Source organism: Chiroxiphia lanceolata, chromosome 9 (assembly GCF_009829145.1).
Source record: "Chiroxiphia lanceolata isolate bChiLan1 chromosome 9, bChiLan1.pri, whole genome shotgun sequence".
In the NCBI taxonomy this organism is placed as follows: Eukaryota; Metazoa; Chordata; class Aves; order Passeriformes; family Pipridae; genus Chiroxiphia; species Chiroxiphia lanceolata.
In genome coordinates this window covers 19,925,551-19,948,727 of record NC_045645.1, presented here as the reverse complement: position 1 = coordinate 19,948,727, position 23,177 = coordinate 19,925,551, and the positions used below count along the sequence as shown (strand labels likewise).

Below are 23,177 nucleotides of genomic sequence, written 5' to 3'. Positions count from 1 at the left end.
TCGAACTGGGTGCAGAAGTTGGCACATGACCTGAGATTTACAGGTTTTCCAGTCTGAGGCTGAGGTTCTATTTTCCTATTCACATGCCAGTGTTTATGGAGGAGTAACATTGCCCTGCTCTGAAAAACAGTTTTGCCATTGTGATCCTTTTTTTTTTTAGCCATTCAATTTCCCAATGACATTTTTTGTGTTCATGTTTTCTACAGGGTCCAAAAGGTGAAAGAGGAGAAAAAGGTGAAGCTGGTCCACCCGGAGCAGCTGGACCACCAGGTGCTAAAGGACCTCCAGGTGATGATGGGCCTAAGGGTAACCCAGTAAGTGAGCTTAATAATTTTAACACAACACACTGTGAAGTTTTACTGAAGTTGTGCTACATACAGAACTGTATATAATTTTCTACAATTCCACTAAAATCATTATATGTTTCATAAAATATTTTGATGAGTGCTACCTGCTTGTTAATGGATGACACTTCCCTTGGGTTTTTTCTTGATTTATCTAGGGCCCAGTTGGTTTTCCTGGAGACCCTGGTCCCCCTGGCGAACCTGGTCCAGCTGTAAGTATACCTTAAAAACAGTTTTAGTCCTAGTCTTGGTTTGTATTAAATTCTAGTTGATCTTGACTCTTTCTTGTCTGGAGATGACTTTTGGACTGTACAATCCAGTGCTTTTCTGTTCACATATTTCTTAAGGCTTAAAAATGTTTAGAAATCTTCCAAAAGTTTTCAAAACTAGTGTCCTCAGGAAAATGCTCTGTAGAGAAATAGTGCTCTTATATTCATGTATGAAACTAAGTGACTTAAATTAGCTGAATTTTTAATTTTGCTTATTTTCCTATGAATCCTGTAGGGTCAGGACGGTGTTGGTGGAGAGAAGGGTGAAGATGGTGATCCTGGTCAACCTGTGAGTTGTTTCCGTCATTTTATGTCACCTGCATATTCTCTCCGATACTAAGAAAGTATCTTTTGCCAAATCAGTGGTTTCTATAGATTCACACTCTTGAAAACATTTTCAAAGTGGATGCTTCTTCTGTTATACTGAAAAATAACTATTTCCTTGTAGAGATAGAACTGCCCATGTTATAGTAACACAGCTGAGCAAGAGCTCAATTTCTTTTTGAAGTAGGAATAAATGATGTGTTAAGAATTTGTGCTGGAGCTATGGAAGAACACTAAAAATAGAGCAGCTCTGAGCATAAGAAAGGAATGCTGCAGCCAAATAATCTTCATTAGCTGACCTGATGAAATTAAGCAAAGATCTTAAGCAGTATCTAGCAATACCCATATTAAGCCTCAAAGCTCTTCTATTTCTGTGGATTCCCATGTAAAATATCATTAATTTTCTTTTTTATTGCAAAGAGATGGGGTTTCCATTTTGGAAAGTCTCTCTCTGCCTCCGAAAGTTCTGATTATCAGGCAATTATTCCATGCAGTACAGTTTGAAAATAAAAAAATTCTAGTGCATTGAATATATGGTGGGATGACTGGGGGTTATGAGCTGGGGGCTACCTGCAAACTTCAGGTAGTATCTGTATGTCTTACTTTACAGTAACATTTTTCAAGAGAAAGGCACCCATGGCTAACTCATGAAAAATTTTAGCAAAAGTAACACTTTCAGCACCTCAGAAAGCAAGAAACTTGTTAGTGGAGCTTGGCACTTGGCTCAGACCATGTATTAGTTCTGTGCAGCCACTTTCTGGTCTGCAACATTTTGTTGCAAACAGGAAGAGAAAAAAATGATTGCATTTTGTGCAATAACAAAAGATGTTAAAAATGTCAAAAGACCACCCTAAGTAAGGGTTTGTTTAATACTTCTCTGTCTGTGTGTGCTTACAGTACTTATTTTCTGCCCACTAAAAGGGGCTGACATATGGCAGATGTTCTGCTGCATTTAATAAAGATAAGAACTTCATCCTTTATTACCACTGAGCTTATAATTTTGTATGGCAGGGTCCACCAGGTCCTTCAGGTGAAGCTGGCCCACCTGGTCCACCAGGAAAAAGAGTAAGTAATATCTCATGTACTCTTGTTCATGTCTTGTTCTGAGACATATTCTAGAGGATTTCATCTACTTGTTCTCTATATTGTGACACTTATATAATGTTTGATGTTTCTTTTAAGTAACGAAATGGGAGAAATGAAAAAATAGAAACAGCAGAGAAAACTCTTTAACACAGCTCACATGGCACATGGGAACCAAAATACACAGGGTAGAATGTATTTCTTACCTATTTTCACCCAAGTGAATTCAGGGGCTGCTGAATTAGTCTAATAACAGAAGTGAGTGATTATGGCAGTAATAAAAGTCTTCATCTTTAGGCACATGATTGCTATCAGAGAGCAGGAAGAATGTGTCTGTGTTGGTGTCTTTAGCATCTGAATTAAAAATAATTTCAATGCAGCTTTTTGGCAAAACTGTGCCATCCTCTTTGCACACAAAATAAGCAAGCAGACATTTCTATAACTTACGAAGCTATTCCATTATTTCTAAAGTCTTTGAAGCTTCGCAGGCTTTATAAATAGAGCTAATCAAAACCAGTAAATAATGTTACACTTACAGAACTGTAGTAGATGCATCAACCTTTAGGTCTGCTTCAGAGAACAATTAGAGCAGTTTTTACTTTAAAAACCAGGAGAAGTGGTATCATTAAATGTAAGCTGAGAGTTATTTAACAAAATATGTTAAATGGCTCCATTTACTGGGCTTGAGTGAACTGACATGCCTAATTAGTTTTATCTGTTTTACACAATAATCTATTTGCTCCACCAACTTGCAAAATATTTATAATACTGTAGATGATTATGGCAGCATTAGCAACCTTGTCACTAGAACTGAAATATGGCTCGATTGAATATTAGCACTTAGTATGTTTGTTTGACATCAAATTAGAACTTCCTCCTTTATTATATAGAAAGGCAGTACCTCATTCCTAACAGATGGGCTGTTTTTTATCTGATTGTACCTAGATAAAAAAACACTTTAGAAACACAAATTCCATGTTACCTGTGGTTTGACACATTTCCAATTCAAGGAAAATGTATGGCTAAATATTGCCAAGTAATCCCATTCCTGAATTCTGAAGAAAACATTTTGTAGAATCAGATTTTACATTACTTGAGTACCAGAATGTTGCAAGCTTATAGAGAATCTGTATTATATTGATATTACACTAGAATGGAACAGTGAAAAGACTGAAAGCTTCATACTTTGCTGGAAAAATGAACATGAAAAATACTTTTCATTAGTTTTCATCAATTTCATGGTAGAATCAATGTCAACAAAAAGTCTTACACTTGTCCTTTCATCTGGACTAAGAAGGACAAACCATTTCAGTAGTAATATTGCTGTCTGTGGAGGTGCAGCTCTGGCTATACTACTAGAAAGCAACATTCCACACCATTTTGTTTTTCTGTCTCTGAAACAACAAGCTGGCAGAACTCAGAATTCATACTTTTTATTTAAAGTCTCTTGAAATCCTCAACTGTAGAGTCTCCTTATTTATTTTGTTATTCAGCTTTATTACCCTCTTCCATTCTATTTTGGAACTGACCTGAACTCAGTTTTACTGCCTGGTCTTCTGAAATTATGGTTATTACTAATTTTGAGCAATCTCTGTTTGGTACTGCCAGTTACAAAGACGTTTCCCTAGCTTTCCCTGGGAATCAAATTCTAGTGAAAGACATGGACATAAATAGTTTCTCCATTGTATATAAGAGACTTCAGCTACAGATACGTACTTACAGTGACATTCAACTATCAAGTGAAGGCCAAGAATAAACTATTTTGCCTAATTATTGACGGATAGCAGTAATAGGATTACTAGCAGTTGGTGTGTTAAGCAAATACCAAAACTGTTTTACCGTGGTGCCCTAAAAGCTTTGACAGTGAGAACCTTGCAGACTGAGTGAGGCTCTCATGGACAAGCAGTATGGTGAGTTACTTTTAAGAAATGCTACCTAGGAAGTTCACATCAGAACAATAGGCCTGTTCCATAAAATGGACCGGCATGCTATTGACCACTTAGTTCTAAACCAAATTAAAAGGTTAAATCTATGGATGAAACGAAAGTGGATAGATCATTAGAGCATCCTCCAAATTGGTACCTTAATTAACATATTACTTTTCAGATGTAACACTTGCTCTTCCAAAACTGTTTCCACCACTGCTTTTCAGAAAAACTCCTAATACTTTTATAAGGGAGAGACAAGTGCATCCTCAAAACAAAGTCCTATATTCAGATGATTTAAATAGGAATATATTTATAGGTCAAAAACATAATCTACAAAGGGCAAACTTTGTGACATAGTCATTGATAAAATCTTTGTAAATGATTTTTTTAAAAACCTTTCATTAATAATATTTAATATTTTACAGATTCTGACTTTGTAAGTGTCCTGTGCATGTACCAGACCAGATAAATGCATGCTCAGAAGGGTTTATACACCTGTGTAATTCAGGTGCAAGTAATTGTAGTAATTGTGCCTGCTTATCTAGAACTGTAGATCTAAAGACTGAACCACTCTACAGTTATGTTGTTACTATTATTTTCTGAAACTTAATTCCTTGCTCTTACTTTTGGGGCTTCTTGTTTTGCCATACAGTACTGGATAACATCTCTAGTTTGAATTCATTGATTTCTAGCTGACAAATGTTAAAAACAGCATGAGGAAAAGACCCCATCAGACAACATTCATCCTTAACATATGCAATCAATAAAAATCAACAAAGGCTTATGTTCCTCTCAGCCTTTCAGCGTGCTGGGCTCTTGAGTTGTGTCATCTGCTGTTCGGCTGCTTTCTTTATTAGAGACAATTAAATGTTTAGGTCACATAACATAAAGCTCCACATATCAATCTAAAAATATTAGAATTTAAAGTGAAAGACTAAGATATATTTTTGTTCTTAACTGGAGGGCATACTGTCTGCTTTCATTAAAAGAAGAGATGTCAATAATGCAGCAAAGCCAGTCTCTAAATTTCGAGAAGAAAAGTTTATTTGGTTCATTGCCTTTATATACAATGTTGAATAACTTAAGAAAAAATAAAGTGTTTCTGTGAAGGAGAATTTTTTCCATTTTGGCTAAAGCATCATGCTGCCTCAGCAGGGTGCACTCAACACTCAAAAATTAAGCTAATTTTCTCTCTTGATTGCAAATGCACAGAACACCTAGCAATATGCCAGGTTCTTATCTCAACAGGCTGAGGAAATGTAATAGTCTTCTATGTTGGAAATCATGGTTTAAGTCAGATGACAGACAGCTATAAAAAACAATTTAAATTATTTTAATGAAATATGGAAGAGCAGACAAAAATGTTTAATAGGTTCACATAACAAAAATTGCAAACAAGTTTGTTTCTGCATGACTGTTTTTGTCTTCTTGGTTCTGCATAAAATGTATCAGGCAATATGTCCAAAATTACAGTGCAATGATCCTGAAAATCACCATGGTAGCTGGGGTGATGAGGGTGGGCAGTCATGCATTAATGTAAAATTACTGTTATTGAAATCTTTTCTGTCAGTTAAAATTTACCAGACACTCCAACAACTCCAGTGTAGGAAGGTAAGATAAATAATAATTAGCAGTGTCTCTCTCTCTCTCTGTGGAAGCCCCATCCGTGCCAGGCCAGCAATCCCAGCCTGTTAGAAGAGCAGTGCCTTCAGCAGCTTCACACTTTGAGCAGTGTTGGCACTGTTTGACAAAGAACACCTCCCTTTGTTTAGCACTCATCATTTTTTCTATTTGTAATTTAGATATCACAGTGGTTTTAGCCCTGATAATTAATTCATGCTGCAGCTGCATTTCCAGATTATGCAGAGACCATATTTCTCAAATACAAACTACCACACTCAACCCTTTCCAGGCTCTTAGGCAGGGTGGATTATAATCCATACAGGAATTTCTGTGCAAGGAATTTCCAAGCAGTGAAGACAATGGGCATGTAAATTATATCGTGTAAGAAAACAAAGTCATTTTTTAAAATGTTCTGAGTTAATTTAGGGTGTCTCTTGATTTTTTTAGTTATCACTGCAAACTGCAGTCTACCAAAGGAATTACAACATACACAAAGGGACATATGCATCAGACACTATTATTTATTATTTATTATTGGAACAGCAGTGATTTAAATTATTCTTCCTGTTTTAAAGAGTCAACATTTGGACCACACTGCCCAGGGCTTTTTAGCTTCTATGTATTTTGAAGAGATGAAACTAAGTCATTTACCATGCACAGCTCTTGAAAATACCCAAAGAGAAAAACCTGTTGATACCCACAACAAATGGTCAAAGTCCACTGTGGGTAATCCAGTTCATGTTGTACTACCTTTGATGTAAAGCCTGGACTATCTCTGTTGGCCAAAAGGTTCACACAGTGCTGCAGATGTTCAGTTCCACCCTGGAGAAAGCTTAATTTCAGAAGCAAATGAATGATCTTAATATACTTCTACGTACCTAGTTGTAAATGAATATAAATTTCCAGGAATTAAAACTGGTGGAGTTGCTCGAGGTATGTGACAGTAGTAGTGGACAGTGATATACCAGGCGATAAAAAGTTGGGCTAGATTCAGCTCTAGTATAAAAACTTTTTATTAGGTCAAATGCTGGTCTCAATCCCTGAGCTCACAAAGGATACAGGTAGATGCTTGACTGGAAGTACAGGTTTTATCTGTGAAATTAAGAATGTTCTGGTGCTTTACTTTTAGGGGGCCTACATTGGTTTTCTGTATGTTGTTACGAAGTAAAAAGCAGTAAATAAATGGAAGTGATTGAATTTTTCTTCTTGTTGGTCCTTAAAACTTTTTTTTTTAATTTCTACATAACAAACTGCTTGTTGCATTAATGAACAGATGAGTCTTAGGATTTATAGAAATAGCTATTTGTAATAAAGACATTTCCCAGGCTAAAAATTAACCTTGTAGGAGAACAGTTGGTCCATTATCTTGAGTGCATCTTTTCTAAACTAAGTATATATAAGAGAACCATTTTCAGAAGAGTACATTAGATCCTAGACACTGCTTCTGTTCATGACTGAAGCTATGAATATTAATTACCTGACCTAAAAATCAGCCCTTGATGTTTTGGAGGAGAAAAAGGTCTTTTTATTTTTCACTTTCATATTTAGTGAATTTTTGGCTCTCCAAATGTAATTAGGCTGCTTACTGAGCCCATCCCTGATTTAGAGAATAAAGAAGTACTTGTCATTCTGTGCACTATAGAATGACAGGCCCTTTTGGAATCAGTGGATAAACTACAGCAAATAGATAGAAGTCAATGCAAAGCAAGTTTAAAACTGTTATTGTATGTATAAATTTGTATTGTTCACTTCCATTTATATCCTGTTTTAATTCTTTTTCCAAGCTATTTCTTTGGTTTGATTTGAACCTCATCATGTCAGATGTGTTAGGCAACGCATATTCTTTCCGATATTCTAAAAACCCAGGAAATTTTATAAGGGAAAAAGAGCTGCTTTGACAGATTGTTATTTTTTTATCCTATGAATAAAATGTCAAGAAAGAAACTTAATGTTATTTTGTAAGCATTTACTACTTATTAATACAGTGGAAATTACACTTCCAGATTTTTTCACTGGTTATATTTGAAAAAACTGAGATTATGAGCTCAGTGTCCATGTTTTACAGGGACCTCCTGGAGCAACTGGTGCTGAAGGCAGACAAGGTGAAAAAGGTGCAAAGGTAATCATTGAAGATTTTTTAGATGCATGGAAATATAAACTATTTATAAATTAAAAGTAAATTGCTTATCACGCACTGAGCGTGCAACTTACCAAAGTAATAATAGCTAAACTGTGAAATCCAAATGAAGACCCAGAATTAGCAGCAATACACAATGGAGTGGAGTCTCCCCCGGGCAGGCCCAATGTAGCTCACCCCTGCAAAAGGCAAGGTGAACGTGTCGCTGGCACCACATCTTCATATGAAGGAATTACAGGGAATTGTCCTGTGCAGAACACTGGTTTGGCTTTTAACAAACAGAACAAGGAAACTCTGCTCTCACTTTGCATCTTGTCTATACCTGCAGTGCCAAGCTGCCTCTCCCTCTCTGACCCACTATGTTTTTTCTAGGGTGAACCTGGTGCAGAAGGGGCTCCTGGAAAAACTGGTCCAGTTGGTCCACAGGGACCTGCTGGAAAACCTGGCCCAGAGGGTCTCCGGGGCATTCCCGGCCCTGTGGTAAGTAATGGGAGCACATAATAATATTTTAAATATCTCATTTCTTCTATCTAGTCTGGTAAAGCAACTTTGTGTTTTCTCTAGGGAGAACAAGGCCTACCTGGAGCACCAGGTCAGGATGGCCCTCCTGGACCTCTGGTGAGTTCCCTTCCTTTCAGGGCCAGAACAGAAAAAGCACTATACTAATAAAGCTTACCATTAATGTGCCTGTGCATTTACAGGAAAATGAAAAGTCAGTTCTTAGCACAAAGTTGCTACTGTTCTGTGCTGGTAAAATCTGATACACAACTGCCTTCAAATTTATTGCTCTACTTCAGTAGGCAACTGTGTTGAATGCTGCTGAGTCAGACCAGGTAGAAATTGGAATAAGACAGTGTGAAACCAAATTCTGAGTAGAATTAAAAATCAAAATAAAATGAAAGAAGCTTAAAATAAAAAAATCTACTTCTGTCCCCTCATCAGCAAAGCAGTGGTAAATTTTGTACATCCATTCGTTTTAATGACTCCTAGTTTTAGGAAATTGTTCCTAGGGCAAAAGTTTAGATCATATCTGTTCCTTAGACAAAAAAAAATATAAATCAGAAGTAGGGCCAAAAAGACACTTCTACCAAAGAAAAAATTAAAGTCTGAACTACATGGCCAGCAGGTTAATTCTTCACATGTCAAGCAAAGGTGCTCCAATTTAGTGAAAAGATCTCATATCCCTCACTCTCCAAAGTCACTGAGGTAGAGTTCACCTCTATCATCAAAGTAGAGTCCCAAATTGGGAATAAAAAGCTTTGAAACAAAATATGGACTGTTAAGAGTTTGATGGAAAAAAATATACAAGTGTTACCACATACTAAATTTTTATTTATTTTTCTGCTCTGTTATTTCAGCCAGAATATACTGGATTACTTTAGGAGAACAGGGCAATAAGGGCCTATCCTCTACTTCAGAAATAGTGTGGCTCTTAAGGGGGAAAAGGAAAGCTGTGAGTAAGAAATGGGAAGGAAATCCTCTGTTCCTTCTCCTATATGGACTTAGAGGATACAGGTCCTTAGGTAGCCTTAATACTGAAAGGTTTTACACTTAAGCTACACACCTGAAGTCAAAATCTTTCCAAGAGCATTCCTGCCTCTCCTGTGAGAATTCAGGATCTGAACATCAGCTACGAAATTTTCATATCAGACTTCTACAGTATATAAAAATCGAACAATAACAAAAAGAAAGTGGAATTTAAACTGAAATGCTGCATAAATCAAGACTTTTACCATAAACTTGTCTTTCACTTTATGTGCACATGTGGACGTGAGCAATTGCCTTTTCTTTCATTGACTGAGTAACTTTTATGGGTGCAAGTATTTGAATAACTATTTACATTTCCAAAAATGTTCAAAACGTGCAACCTCTTAACCTATAAGCAAAGAGTTTCAGCACATATATTTTTATGCCCCCCACACCAGAAAGATTTTTTCCAATGAACACTGATCTGGTACATAGATATATGCATTGATAACTTCTGTATATATAATTATAGATGATATTACAATTGCATCTACATTTAATTTCATTTTTCTCTGTCCTTAGAAAACAATAATGAGCAAATAATGCAATGATGAAGCTTACATTACATCTCTTTGTTGCCCTTTGTTTAACATTCTGATTTTTTTCTAAAGTCTCATGGATAACGTATTGTTTATAAGTCAGAGGTTGGGAACAATAGAGAGAAGATGCACAAGGAATCCTTTTCCTTTCAGCTTCTCATAAAGAGTTTATGATGGGACCACCACCACACTTTTAAATTTTGTGGTTAGCTTACAGATAAAATGCATGGGTACGAGTCAGGGAACTAAAAACTGATCTCCTCACTTACAATTCTGTGCTGAAATCTAAAAGCCAATGAACAATTATTCTGCAATAACAAGCATCCTTTTCCCACATGTCAGTCCATAGAAGCCTCCAAATATATCATCAAAAGATCTCTCTTCCAATATTTGAGAGCTTAAATATTCAATTCAAACCTGAAGCTGAGTATATTAATGAACTATATACTCCCAAATGCACAGGCTCCCTGTCAGCGCAACAAGAACTTTTTTCCAATACATTGCTGCAACTTAATTTGGATTCTAAGAAAGTAAAGTTTATATGTAAAAGATGCTGAGGTTAGGTCTCCCTCCTTTTCCTCCCATCCTCTGCAGCAGATTGCTATCAGGAGAAGAATATGAAAGCTGATTTGCAGTAGAGCACAACACACTGCAGGTGAAAAGTCTGATTCTGTATTCCAAAGCTTAAAAAATTTCACATTTCTTTCATGAATTATGTATTTGCCTAGGCTCTTGCATCTGGTGATATCCTGAAGTGGAGATGGAAAGCGTACGCAGTGAATAACATTTTGTACATGAAGTGTTATGGCACTGCTGAAACCGTGCCAGGTTGGAAAGGTCACATATTACTGCCATCCATATCAGAATTTCACAGATGTCCACTGCCACCAGGAGACTTGCAGTGAGGAGAGACTGACTTAGTCTAGCAGCTCTACACCTAATGTATACATGTTCAGGATGAGATTAATAGCCCCTGAGAAATTAATGCCTCTTGCATATGCACTGCTTGGCCTGAATTTTTCATCCCACTCTGTACAAATTACTCAAAACCAGTACTGCCATTCTTATAAACATCTGAAGATTTCAACAATCAAGAATTTAGTTGGCCTCGGCTTCACAGATTTCTAATCATACAACCCTTTCTAGATTTCTAGTTATAAAGAAATTTAAATACTACAGCAGCATCAATTTGCCTTTTAAACATACATTTCAACTTATTGTTGGGCCTGTAAATCACATTCCATCAATCACTACCGTCAACCACTGTACTCTGATTAAATAAGTACATAACTGTTACAAAGCCATAAATGCACTTTGATTTGCACTGCCTTTAATAATATTACAAGAAACATGATCTGTGCAGTATGTTAAAACTTATTTTAACATTATTTCCTTGAATTTATTAGGGTCCACCTGGCTTGCCTGGACTGAAGGAGATCCATGTTCCAAAGGAGAGAGGTATGCTTTAGCATTGTTTGTGCCTTTGTAATAGGAAGAAAAGATTACTGCCTGTGTATTGACCACGTGATCTGTCCTTGCAATGAAAATCCCAAAGATACTGATGTAAAGAGAACTGTCAGTTTTACAAGAACAAAGTAAGTAGAAATAACAAACACTGGAGATTTTTATTTTAAAACAACAATATATATATATATTTAAAAGCTATAATACTTCCTTTTGAAATAATGTATTGAGACATCTGGGGTAGCATTTTCTAACAGAGTCACAAAAATTTATTGATTGCTTGTGAATCAGAGAAAAACTGTAGAGAAAGGGATATGAATATGACTGTACTTTGTGAATTTCAGGGGTTTTTTATCACCTTGGATCAGCTGTTTATACAGCTGTATCGCATGTGGAACAAATGTGCAACTCTATGATGTGCTTATAGCATATAAATGTGAAAATTGCTATGAAATTTGTACCCACAGGTATTGTTATTTCTGTATCAGTTTCAGTAAGGACTATCTTGCACTTAGATCTTTCACTAAATAAGCAGTCACAACTTGCAAATAAAGTTTCAAAGGCCATCTAACAACAACAAATATGCTTTTAGAATAATTTGTTTTCAGGTTTATTGTTGTCAAGCAACAGTGATAGCATGTGAAAGGTTTAATTTACGTGTCTGCAAAACACATTTATTCTAATGTATATTGCGTTTTAACTATATTTTCTTCAATCTTGTTTAGGGACATCCTGGTTTGATTGGCCTGATTGGACCTCCAGGAGAACAAGGTGAAAAGGGTGACAGGGGTCTTCCTGGCCCACAGGGATCTCCTGGAGCCAAGGGTGATGCAGTGAGTACAACACATTTGTGTTTCCATTCAAGTTCCATACAAGCAAGGAGCACATATTCCAGGTTTTCTTTTGAAAGACAAAGTTATTATAAACATTTAACACCCAGAGTCTCCTGCCAGAGGTTAAAACTTTCTTAGGCATTATATAAACACAGTGAAATTAAACAGCTTAAAATGAGATTATAGAATGTTTGAGAAAATGGAAGGAAACACATACACCACATTATACACACATAACACAAGTTAGGGACAAGATAAAACTAGCAGCACCAATCTCATCATTAACTGCATGACTCAGAGTAGCTTCCTTTCTCCTTGTTATTAAGACACTATGTAAAAAGTGAGCTTTCCAAACCAGTTTGAAGAGGAACACAGTTGTGACTGCAGTGTAAGAACAACTACAAGCAACTCAACTATCAGATAATATTTTAAATTTGCAAACTCTTTTGGCCCCTAGCAAATGGCCTAAATCAAAACTCATCAGAGTTGGACATTTAGCGGGACAACCTTTTTCATAGGTATGCATTTTTAATCCACTGCAGTATGTAGGATGCTTTAGTTCTGTGCTTATTCTCTTATTCATTTTTAGGGAATTTCTGGTCCTGCTGGTCCACTTGGACCCCCTGGTCCTCCTGGTTTACCTGTAAGTAATTTTATCTAGTCCTCCTGCTCAAAACACTTTCACATTGTGTGCAATACATTCCAACTATAGTTGTATGTTCTTGTCCGTAGGGTCCCCAGGGTCCAAAGGGTTCTAAAGGATCCAGCGTGAGTAATTCTCCTATTTTTTGTTCTTTTACTTAAGTTTTGTGTGTTATTTTTAAACATTGTGTAGCATGGCCAACACTGCATTTCTTTCATTGCTTTATAGGGTCCTGCTGGTCAAAAGGGTGACAGTGGGTTACCTGGTCCACCCGGTCCTCCAGTAAGTAAGAATTCTTATCTTGGCATTACACTGACACAATCCCCCTGTTTTGACAAGGGTAAACCCCAGCATTTTTGAACTAAAATAATAATGGTTGTTTGAAAATTAATTTTTCGGGAATCATTTTTCACAGATTCCCAGACACAGAAAAACATGTCTGCACTGCAAAGTCCATTAGAAATGTGAAACAAACACCTCCCCAAATAAAACACCCAAAAACCCCCTGTATGCCCCCTACAAACAAAAAACCCTCATGCAATAATTATCTAAGGTGTATACTGAAGCACAGAAAATAGAACAATACTAGTTTCCCCTGATGATATTCTTCTGTTTCCACTGTTTTTCATATCATAATAATATAAAATGAAAAGAGTCCAAATCTGAATGCAGTGTTTCAATTTCTTGAAATTAAATATTGCTTCATAGACCCCAAGTGGAATTCTGAAGTTTTATCAGAGGAAACATCCACAGTTTTCACAGACTGTATCCGTGCTCAAGGGAATTGTCAGGGATACAGAGGTAACTGCAAGTCAGTTCTACACACTTATGTGAGGGCACCACACTCTTCCCCAAACAGCAGTGTAGTGAGAAGAGTTTAGAGCACAACAAGGGTTTGGCTTTCTACAATCTTTTTTTTTTTTTTTTTTTGCCAGTAAATCAAAACACACAGGTATAAATCTGAAGGAATTAAGCAAAATAAAGAAATAAACACTTTGAAGAAAGCCTATTCAAGGCATCTCCAAGCCACATTCTGTGGTCTTCCTCAGCTGAAAAACAAACAGAAAAGATAATCAGATCTGTTGCTTTCTACTCAGGGCCCTCCGGGTGAGGTAATCCAGCCACTGCCAATCCAGTCACCCAAGAAGACAAGAAGATCTCCTGATTATATGTTATCTGATGCTGGTGACAATATTCTGGATTATTCCGATGGCATGGAAGAGATCTTTGGTTCACTGAATTCGCTGAAGCAAGACATTGAGCACATGAAGTACCCAATGGGCACTCAGAATAACCCTGCCCGAACCTGCAAAGACTTGCAACTCTGTCACCCAGACTTCCCAGATGGTATGTTAATATTGCATGGCAGAGGAGACAAGGCTGAGCTTATGGTCTGCCAAGATACTTTGGCAGAATAATTAATTACTGGGAGATGGGTAATACAGTTGCGCAACAAATACAGTCTCGTTGAATCCATTTTTACAGGTACAAAACTTTAAAAAATGTAAGAGATGTTCTTTTGGTAAAAGCCAAAATTCTTGAAACACATAACCTGATCTGGTTTTAGGGTTAAAACTTTTTAAATAAAAAACAGTTGTTGTTTTGAGAGGTGGGCCTTACATTTCCAGGACAATCCAAGCAGGAGTGTGATGAAAGACTGATGCTGTTTAGATCAGTGGAAAGTAAAATCACAAATGTCAGCATGCTGGGACAGCTAATTGCTTCTTTTAAAATTAATGGTAATTATTTTAGTAGCTGGATACTTTAGCTTAGCATAATAATATAAAACAGCACTGGTATCATAGGAGATTTATTATCAATTATAACTCTCAAAAACTTTACTATTCTTTTACCTTTAGAAACAATAATTTGTTCTACTGCACCACCACTGTTTGTTCTATATCAGTCAGCAAAGGTTCTTTGATATTGCTTAATACTACCAAGTACTAGCATGATAAAATGCAAAGTAGTATGAACAAGACACAATGTTCTGAAGAACTATCTTGATTTTATTATGCTTTGTTCTTTTCTTCTTTTTTTTTATAACTGAGTTTACCCCTCTGAAAAGGTTTAAATGAAAGCCAACCTTCACAGAATTTTCATCCTTTCATATATTTTTCCCAGTTCAAAGCAATATTTTTCTGTTTTTAAATGGGAGGAAAAATGGATTTTGACAGTTTAATAATATTTTATTGCTTTCATTCAAGATAGATAAGAACAGATGGTCGCCTTGAGGAGTAGTTAAGCAGAGTATGTGCTATATGAAAAGTACATATTTTACAATTCAGTACCCTCCATAATTGGGAATGGTTTTTATAGAACACAATCACCTTCTTCATTTACCAGTATTTGCTTCTTATTTGGAGCCCTCATATAAAAGTAATCTTATTTTGGTTAAAATAAAAGCAAATGTATTCATTAAAATACAAAATTCTCCAGGGACAAGACTTACAGATAGGAAAGACTATTTTCAATAAATACAGCAGAATTTTTAAATCCCATAAATGCTTTGTCTATATTCTATATTCAGAAGACAGAACTGATTAAAGTATTTGTCATTTCTCTTTGAAACCTCCACTATTTGTTTGAAACGAGATTAGACCTGTAGTGTCAGAAAATCAATGGCTGTCCTGCTTGGGAAATATCTGGAGATAAGAACCCACAACACAGAAATCATCATTATAATTAGAATAGTATATTTTAAAAAGCAGTGACTTTTAATGGACCTTGGATGGACTGCACTCTCTTTCATGCCCAGCCTTCACTAGTTTCACTAGCACTGCATCTTCATAACCCAGGAATGGAAAGGTTTTTGTGTGAGGTAAATCTCTCTCAGTGGAAGCTTTAGGTACTTGTGCCAGCTACAACCCCACCAAGCCCCGTGCACACACCTTTTTATGCAGATAACTGTGCAAATGACTCCAGATTTTGCTCTCTGACCTAACCCATAGCTTATTTCTGCCTAAGGCTGCCTCTGCTCTGTTTTGGAGAGTGCTCTCACCACACGTACAAATTACCCTTCTAGCTGAAATACTCAAATGGCCAGATTTTTGAGACTTGCGATATATGTTCCACACATACTGTCATTCCTTCTCTAGACCAAGGTGTCTGTCTGCAGTTCCTCTCAAACCTCAGCAGACTCCTGCAACAGAACCACGGTTTGAAGTCAAACTAGACAAAAACAAGAGAACCTAGATAAAAACAAACTTTGATCCTGGTGTTGTCTTTCATAAATGAGAACAGCAACAGATCATAAGGCAGAAAATAAAAGGTTGCTTTCTTATTCGGATAAAATAACTTTGCTACACAGTTTGGAGAACCATTAGGTAGCAGTAAAGCCTAGTTCATCCAAATACCAATACTACTATATAAGGCAAATATTTTGTCATTGTTTTAGGGGAATATTGGATTGATCCTAACCAGGGCTGTTCTGGAGACTCCTCAAAGTATACTGCAATTTCACAGCAGGTGGGGAAACTTGCATCTACCCAGATAAGAAATCTGAAGGAGTAAGTACCAATCTGTGTTTTCAGGTGGCTGTTGACAGATCCTACTGTGCTGTTGCAATTTTAAACTAAACAGGATAATTACACTGTCACATTTTCATATATCTGTCTTTCTAATTACATTTTTAAATTTGCATATCTCTGAATGGAGTGGTAAAATGGTACATAGAGTTAACAAATACCATTTTCAGTCTTAGACAGGGAATCTATGCACCTGCTTGCTAACATTTCACTACCTTTCAGAATGCAACACAGCTGAGCAGCCAGTTACTGAACATAATCTAGCATTTGTCACCTAAAAGCAAAACACTTACTGTGTTTCTCTTGTGGGTCCATTTATAGCTATTCATTTATACCTTTGCAAAGTAGATGTAAAACACTATGTATTAACAGTGTCCTTACTCACTGTTACAGACTATATCAGAGGGGGCAGAAGGTATAGAGGAAGGCTTTCTAAAAGCTTGCCTAAATGAGAGAGATCTATCAGCAGCAACAGCAGTGAAAACTCTAATTTAGACTCTCTTCACAGCAACAATTCATTCTACCAGTTTACCTGAATCTTAATAGATTATAAAGGTCTCCCTTAACTCTCTTTATAAGCTATCACCTTGAGTTCCTGGCAAAGTCACTAATTTGAAGGCATTCTATACAAGAAAAACATCCTATTTTAGAGCTTTAAAGTGACTGAGATTTCAGAAAGAACCATTTTTTATTATCTGGTGTGAAATTTGTCCCAAGTAATATAAAATCTTCATATCTGTTAATATATGTTTTAAATAATTCTGTCTCTGCTGTTTGACTGCACAGGTTAGAATTTCATCATGGCCAAAGGAGAATCCAGGATCTTGGTTTAGTGAATTCAAGCGAGGCAAACTTGTAAGTTGTCACTGCAACATAACTGTATTCACAAACCAGGTGCACGTTATCAGCAATCAGCAGATCCGAAGGAATTTTATAAGTATTTAGATAATGAAAAGACCCCAGCCTTTTTGCCCTAAATATTACAGCAGTTATGTGGCCTCTTACCACTGGACAACAGAAGCCTACTCTGTGTTGTCCCACAGTGATCCCAGTGGTCACCTGCACACCTGATGGTGAGGATCTGCCTTCTGGCAGACCACACATCACCACTGAACTTAGGAAAGCAGCTGGAGCACAGATCCCCACCCCAGTGCAGTAACTGGAAATATACTGAGTATGAAAAGATGAGGCTGCAGGCTGACATGACTTATGATTAACTAAAAACAGATTCCCAAAGAGATTCTGCTGTTTTACACTATAAGATAGGAGTAATTCTCTGTCTTTCCAAATGGAATGAAGCTAAAATATGTGGTTCTTTGTCCTAAATATATTGCTACATTATGAAATCTATTTACTGAGTCATAGCTGTATTGACCTTTAAAACTCCATAAAATGTTATATGTTAATTTTTTTTTTTAAGAACAGCTATGGGGTTCTTTTTGTCAACAATAATTTTAGTTCGCATTGTAACCAAAAAAAAAAGATAAATATTCATCTAAGTTCTTGTCTTTTCCAGCTCTCCTATTTGGATGTTGAAGGCAATTCCATTAATATGGTCCAAATGACATTCCTTAAACTACTGAGTGCCTCTGCCAGACAAATTTCACTTATAACTGTCACCAGTCTGTAGCTTGGCATGACGCCCCGTCTGACAGCTATGACAAAGCACTGAGGTTCTTAGGATCGAACGATGAAGAAATGTCTTACGACACAATCCTTACATCAAAGCTCTTCATGACGGCTGTGCAGTAAGTACAACACTCAAAGAGCCTTTACAAAACCAACCTGTCATTTGAAGTAGAAATCAGACAAATCTATTTTTCATAGCTTTCTTCTGAGAAAAGCTTTCTAACAACTTTACTTTTCATATACTGACCATTTAGTAGATTTTTAACTACAGTACACTAGTCCCATATTAATTTTCACATACGTACCAAAAAGAAATAACCATAAGCCAACCTACAGAAATGGAACAAACCTGGAATGGCCATCAAGGCATATGCAAACAGAATATTTAGTGAATACAGCAAAAACATGTATTAAATAAGCCATACGTATGTAACCCAAACATAGTAAATTATTTTAATAGTTTGATATGTGACTTTGTATTTCCTTTCTTCATTTTGTGTAGTCAAAGCCAGGTGAAGTTTATGGATTTTACTTTTCAAAATCCTCCTTTAGCTTTGCTAAAATCCCCAGAGGTGTCCAAACATGCTCAGCTCTCTGATCACCTCTCCATCAGGGTCTCTGTGGGCATAACAACTGTTACCACTTTTCAGAAACAGAATGATTTGTACTCAACACTTGAAACAAAGACATCAAAAGAGCAAGTGACAGTTGAAGCCTCATTAGTTTATTTTGGGGTTTGATATGGGAGCATTTTGAAGGCAGTTTCTGAGAAGTTCAGTGATACAGAATTAGAGACCCTGAAAGTTCCAGGATATACACCTGCTCTCAGACAGAGATGCAGCTCAGGAGGTGCAGAGTCTCTGCTCAGCCATGAGAATCTACTACAAAACTGCTTCATGTCAGCCTTTCTATATGCCTTGTATTTTTATTTCACTTTTGTTATCCACAGTAGGTGAATGCAGAGCTCCTGAGAGAGCTGAATGTTGTAACTCTGTAAACTGAGAACCCTCAGATCTGTCAACTTGGATGCTCATCTGAACTCCAGGACTCTGGCACAGTTGAAGGGTCTCAGCAAATACAAGAGACCATGTAAAGGAAGTGCAGTTCTGATAACTAACATGATGACTTGGATGCATGATACGTAGAGGAGCTAGAGAGCTTTCTTTGGGCAGCAAGGATGTGCCTTCAAAGCTGGCTTCTAAGTCCATCAGTTGGCAGTCCTGTCAGACTAATACTTTCTTTCCTGTCCAAACAGCCTGCTGTAATATTTTGTGAGACAGTTACACTCTTTCTCTTTCAGAACTAATTAATGATTTTTTCACAGGAAAGATGTGCACTGCTATGGGAATATTACTAGTTATTAAATAGTATAGATGTGAACTGAGAATTCTTTAAGAAGATGAAATGTCTTAGATTATTTTCATTTATAGATCTATTTTAGTAAGTCAAAAAACTACGGCCTATTCTCCTTCTAAAATCAAAACATTTTTAACATAAAATCATAAGACAATTTATAAAACATAATAAACTTTAGAGTTTGCAATATCTGCTGCCTGACGGGGCAATAGCTTACAAATTCTCCACTTCAGAGATAACCTGTGAAGATCTCCAGCACATGCTCACTGCTCTGATTGATCTATAACCATTTGCTTTTTTTTTGCTTCTCTTTTAACAGTCAAGAAAGGGCTATGCAAAGACAGTGATTGAAATCAACCACCCCAAAATAGACCAAGTGCCCATAGTTGTGTGATGATCAATGACTTTGGTGACCAGAACCAGAAGTTTGGATTTGAGGTCGGTCCTGTCTGCTTCCTTGGTTAAGCTTAAGACAAAATCAGATCAACAAAAATGTTGCACTTTGGTGCTACCAACCCACTTCATGGCCACATGCAAGTTTTGAATAAGGATGGCATAGAAATGTGTCTTGCTGTGTATGTATGTCTTATCTAGAAAGTAATCATTGCCCTTGTAGGGCCAGAATCACATGACTTAACTTATTTTGCAAAGATGCTGTGGCACAGACAGACGACATAGGGCTCACTTCAGGAACACTCCCTTTGGATTCCTTTGGTGCTGTAAAAACGAACGACATGGTGCTCCTTCCATTACAACAAAGAGGTGTTAAGAAAGTGTTTAATAAACTGTAATTATTCTATGTACAGTACTATACTGTTATTTCTCTGTCCATTTCCAAAACTTGCATGTGTCTCTGAATTGCATCTGGCTGTTATTTTACATTTACAAAACTACATGGTCAATACGTGTTATGTATTCTGAAAAAATAAAACTGTAATTGCTGGTGAAGCCAATTCCATTTCTGATTAATAATAAAATCCCTTTGTATATATTGTTGTTGAAGAGCTTTGTTATTTGAAGTTGCCATTAAACTTAAGGTGGCAAAACTGGAAGATCTTGAGCAGCACCTCAAACAACTCTTTTCTGCTGATATCACTCTGTGGACAATGAATTTTGATAATGAAGCATCTTCAAAGGTGCTTGTTCCATGGTGCTATACCTCAGACTTCTTATTTTCTTTTCTAATTCCATAAATTTCATAAGATAACTGTATATACCTAAAAGAAACAAGTTTATATTTTTGGGTGGGGAAAATATGTAAGAAAAAAACAACTTCTGTGTAAGAGAATTGTTAAAAAATCTGTGTGAAATAAATTAGTCATATAGGTTTCCTTTGTTGTTTTTTTTTTTTTTTTAATTCATCTAGATTTGTTTTCCATTTGTGCTTATTTGGTCTGCATAAATATAAAAACTGAATTCTAAACAGTTATTTATGGAGTTTTGCAGTGTTTACTTAGATGTTTATGTAAGCAATGGATGTTTGCTTCCTGAACTGGATACTAAAAGTTCCACAGAATGGTCCTATACAATATTTGCCCGTCCCATTAATATGAATGATTTTTCTTCCTGTTATTCCACCTGAAGGCCAGGGATGCAATATGTCTAGGTCATGTGATTCTACACAGTTGCTAAGCAACATACCAGGGACTGCTTCCTACAGAGCTGTCTTTGACCCAAACCCTTACGATTCGCTATTCAAAGCTCACCAAAAACACAGGTTGGTTTGGCCTTCCCTCTGAACATTTTATTCAGGTAGTTGGAAGTAGAAATTACATTTTAGCTTTACAACACAAATCCTTTTGTAATTATTTTTCATAATATATGTAAGACTTGAAAAGAAATGTTTGTTTCTATTTCTTATAAATTGTTAAATTAAATAGTACTAGTTTCTGCTGGCTCGTTTCCAACTGGTATTTTCTTATGCACGTTTATACATGTAAAAGTGAGATTTCAAAAGTCAACTTCTTGCTGTTCATATTTTCTTTTTTTTGAACCAAAGTTTGTAACTGTCACCTCAAAGAGGAAAATACAAATTTTATTAATAAAATCAAGTCTTGTCTATCTGGATTGGTCATTCTCTTATTTCAGTGTCCAGAACTCACCCACTGCCATTAGTGTAACTTCATTCTGCTTCCAGACCATCCAGGCTCTAAAAAAGTATTCTTACTACATGTCCTGGCAAGCACTGGGCAACAGCACCGGGAGAAGTGTTAACAGTGAAGCTGCTGGTCTGGCCATGTCACTGTGCAGCAGGGCTGATAAGTTCACATCTGGCTTGTATGGAGTTGTAGCTCCAGCAGTCCTCATAATACATAAAACATGAGAAAGGAGCCTGATATTCCATCCCCAGCCACTCTTACAAGATACAATGTCTGTCTGCTTCACAGTCTTGTGCTTATCCTTGTAGGACCCCATAAAGTAGGCAAGTGCCCCTATTAATGGGAAACAGAAGACAAGAATTAGACCAAGACTTAGAAACCACTGGAACACAAAATTTCCAGCACCTTGCTTTAGATAGTGGAACTGGTGATGGGTCCCATGTAGAGACATGACATATGTCCCCAGGATCTTCTCCAAAACAGCCTATCTTTTTTTAATCTGCTAACTGTTCTTTATTAACTCTGGTTAACTCTAAGCAAGCTGTGAAAGCAGCTCTGATAATTTTGGCAGAAGAGAAGCTACTTTCTGCTGCTCAAGTGGGCCAGGTTAAGTTAGGGGTTGAGCTGTTCAAGCCTGTCTAAAAAAAAAAAACCCAACACTTCTGGGTGATGTGCTTTAGGGTGATATGGGTAAAAAATAAAAATGGCTGTGGTTTTACAGAGTCAGGATTAGTCTGCAGCAGAATGTTGTTTCTAAAAGTGCAATGATGTATTCAAGAAGCCAAATGAAACCAGATTTTCCCAGAATTAGTCAAAGCATCTTGCCAAGGTTTGTGTTGGCAACATCCCAAAACAGAAAATAAACTTGAGTCTTCTACACTTCTCAGGCAAGCACCCATCAGGTTTATTCTTTAACCCTTCTTAAGGCCTTAACCACATACCTTACTATTTATCCTTGTCATGAAAGCATCTCACCACTGCCAGTTATTCTCACTCCTCTTTGTCCATTCTCTTTTTTAAAATGCTGTTGTTTTTCTCTCCAGGTTTCAGATTAAAGGGGGAAAATATATTCTTGCCTTCAAGCAAAAATTATGCTCTCTGTTTTTCCCTCGACAGAAGTCTCATCTTAGCAGTGCTTAAAAAACAAACAAAAAGAGCACTTTTTAGAACAAAAAGAAATTTCACATCAAAACTCACACATTAGTCCTCCTATAAAATAAACTTCAGATTCTGTAATTAAATCCTACTAGCCATAAAAACATAAAACCTCAGATTCAGATTCATCATACACTATTATAAAAACAAACTTACAAAAATCTATGCAAACCAAATTCCTCAACCAAACCCGAAAGAAAACAAGGATCAATATTTTTCACATTCTAAATTAAAAAACCTGTGCAATCCCAGAAAGGTTGGAACTGTTAGATGCCATCTGGATTTTACCTGTAGGAACTGACAAAACAGAACCTGGACGTTCTGTGATCATGAGGGGTCACCTGACCTAAAGCACACTGGGCAGTTTATCTTGAAAGTTTGCTTCAAGCCCCTCTAACCAGAAAAGCCATCCTGGAGATGGTTTCCCCACTGCAAACACAGATTGTGGTTATGTTGCATGGAAATGGAGTGAGTCAGCACATGGCATACACAAGTCCACAAATACTGAGGCAATGTTCTGTCCAGAATAACACGGATATACAATAGAGATTTAAGTGACAAGCTCTGACCATAGAGGCATAAACTGTTCTGTGTGTAGGTGCATTTTCTTCACCTCTCTCTCTCTCTGTCTCTCTCCTTTCTAACCCAGGATAGGGAAATATCAATTCACCATGACTGGCACATCTCTTGGAAAACT

General features: G+C 36.7%; 1 protein-coding gene across 1 annotated transcript in view; it reads left to right on the top strand.

Annotated features, from left to right (window-relative positions):
* COL11A1 (collagen type XI alpha 1 chain) overlaps positions 1-21,293 on the top strand; it is a 134,178-nt gene extending 112,885 nt beyond the window's left edge. The window contains 22 exon segments of the mRNA XM_032696726.1: positions 207-314; positions 503-556; positions 849-902; positions 1,949-2,002; positions 7,637-7,690; positions 8,081-8,188; positions 8,273-8,326; positions 11,181-11,202; positions 11,205-11,251; positions 11,964-12,071; positions 12,661-12,714; positions 12,804-12,839; positions 12,943-12,996; positions 13,812-14,061; positions 16,112-16,153; positions 16,156-16,223; positions 17,028-17,096; positions 17,758-17,836; positions 17,839-17,949; positions 17,952-17,989; positions 19,546-19,612; positions 19,615-21,293. Coding sequence (XP_032552617.1) covers positions 207-314; positions 503-556; positions 849-902; positions 1,949-2,002; positions 7,637-7,690; positions 8,081-8,188; positions 8,273-8,326; positions 11,181-11,202; positions 11,205-11,251; positions 11,964-12,071; positions 12,661-12,714; positions 12,804-12,839; positions 12,943-12,996; positions 13,812-14,061; positions 16,112-16,153; positions 16,156-16,223; positions 17,028-17,096; positions 17,758-17,836; positions 17,839-17,949; positions 17,952-17,989; positions 19,546-19,612; positions 19,615-19,691 — 1,608 coding nt within the window. The 3' untranslated portion in view covers positions 19,692-21,293.
* Positions 21,294-23,177: the final 1,884 nt, after the last annotated feature.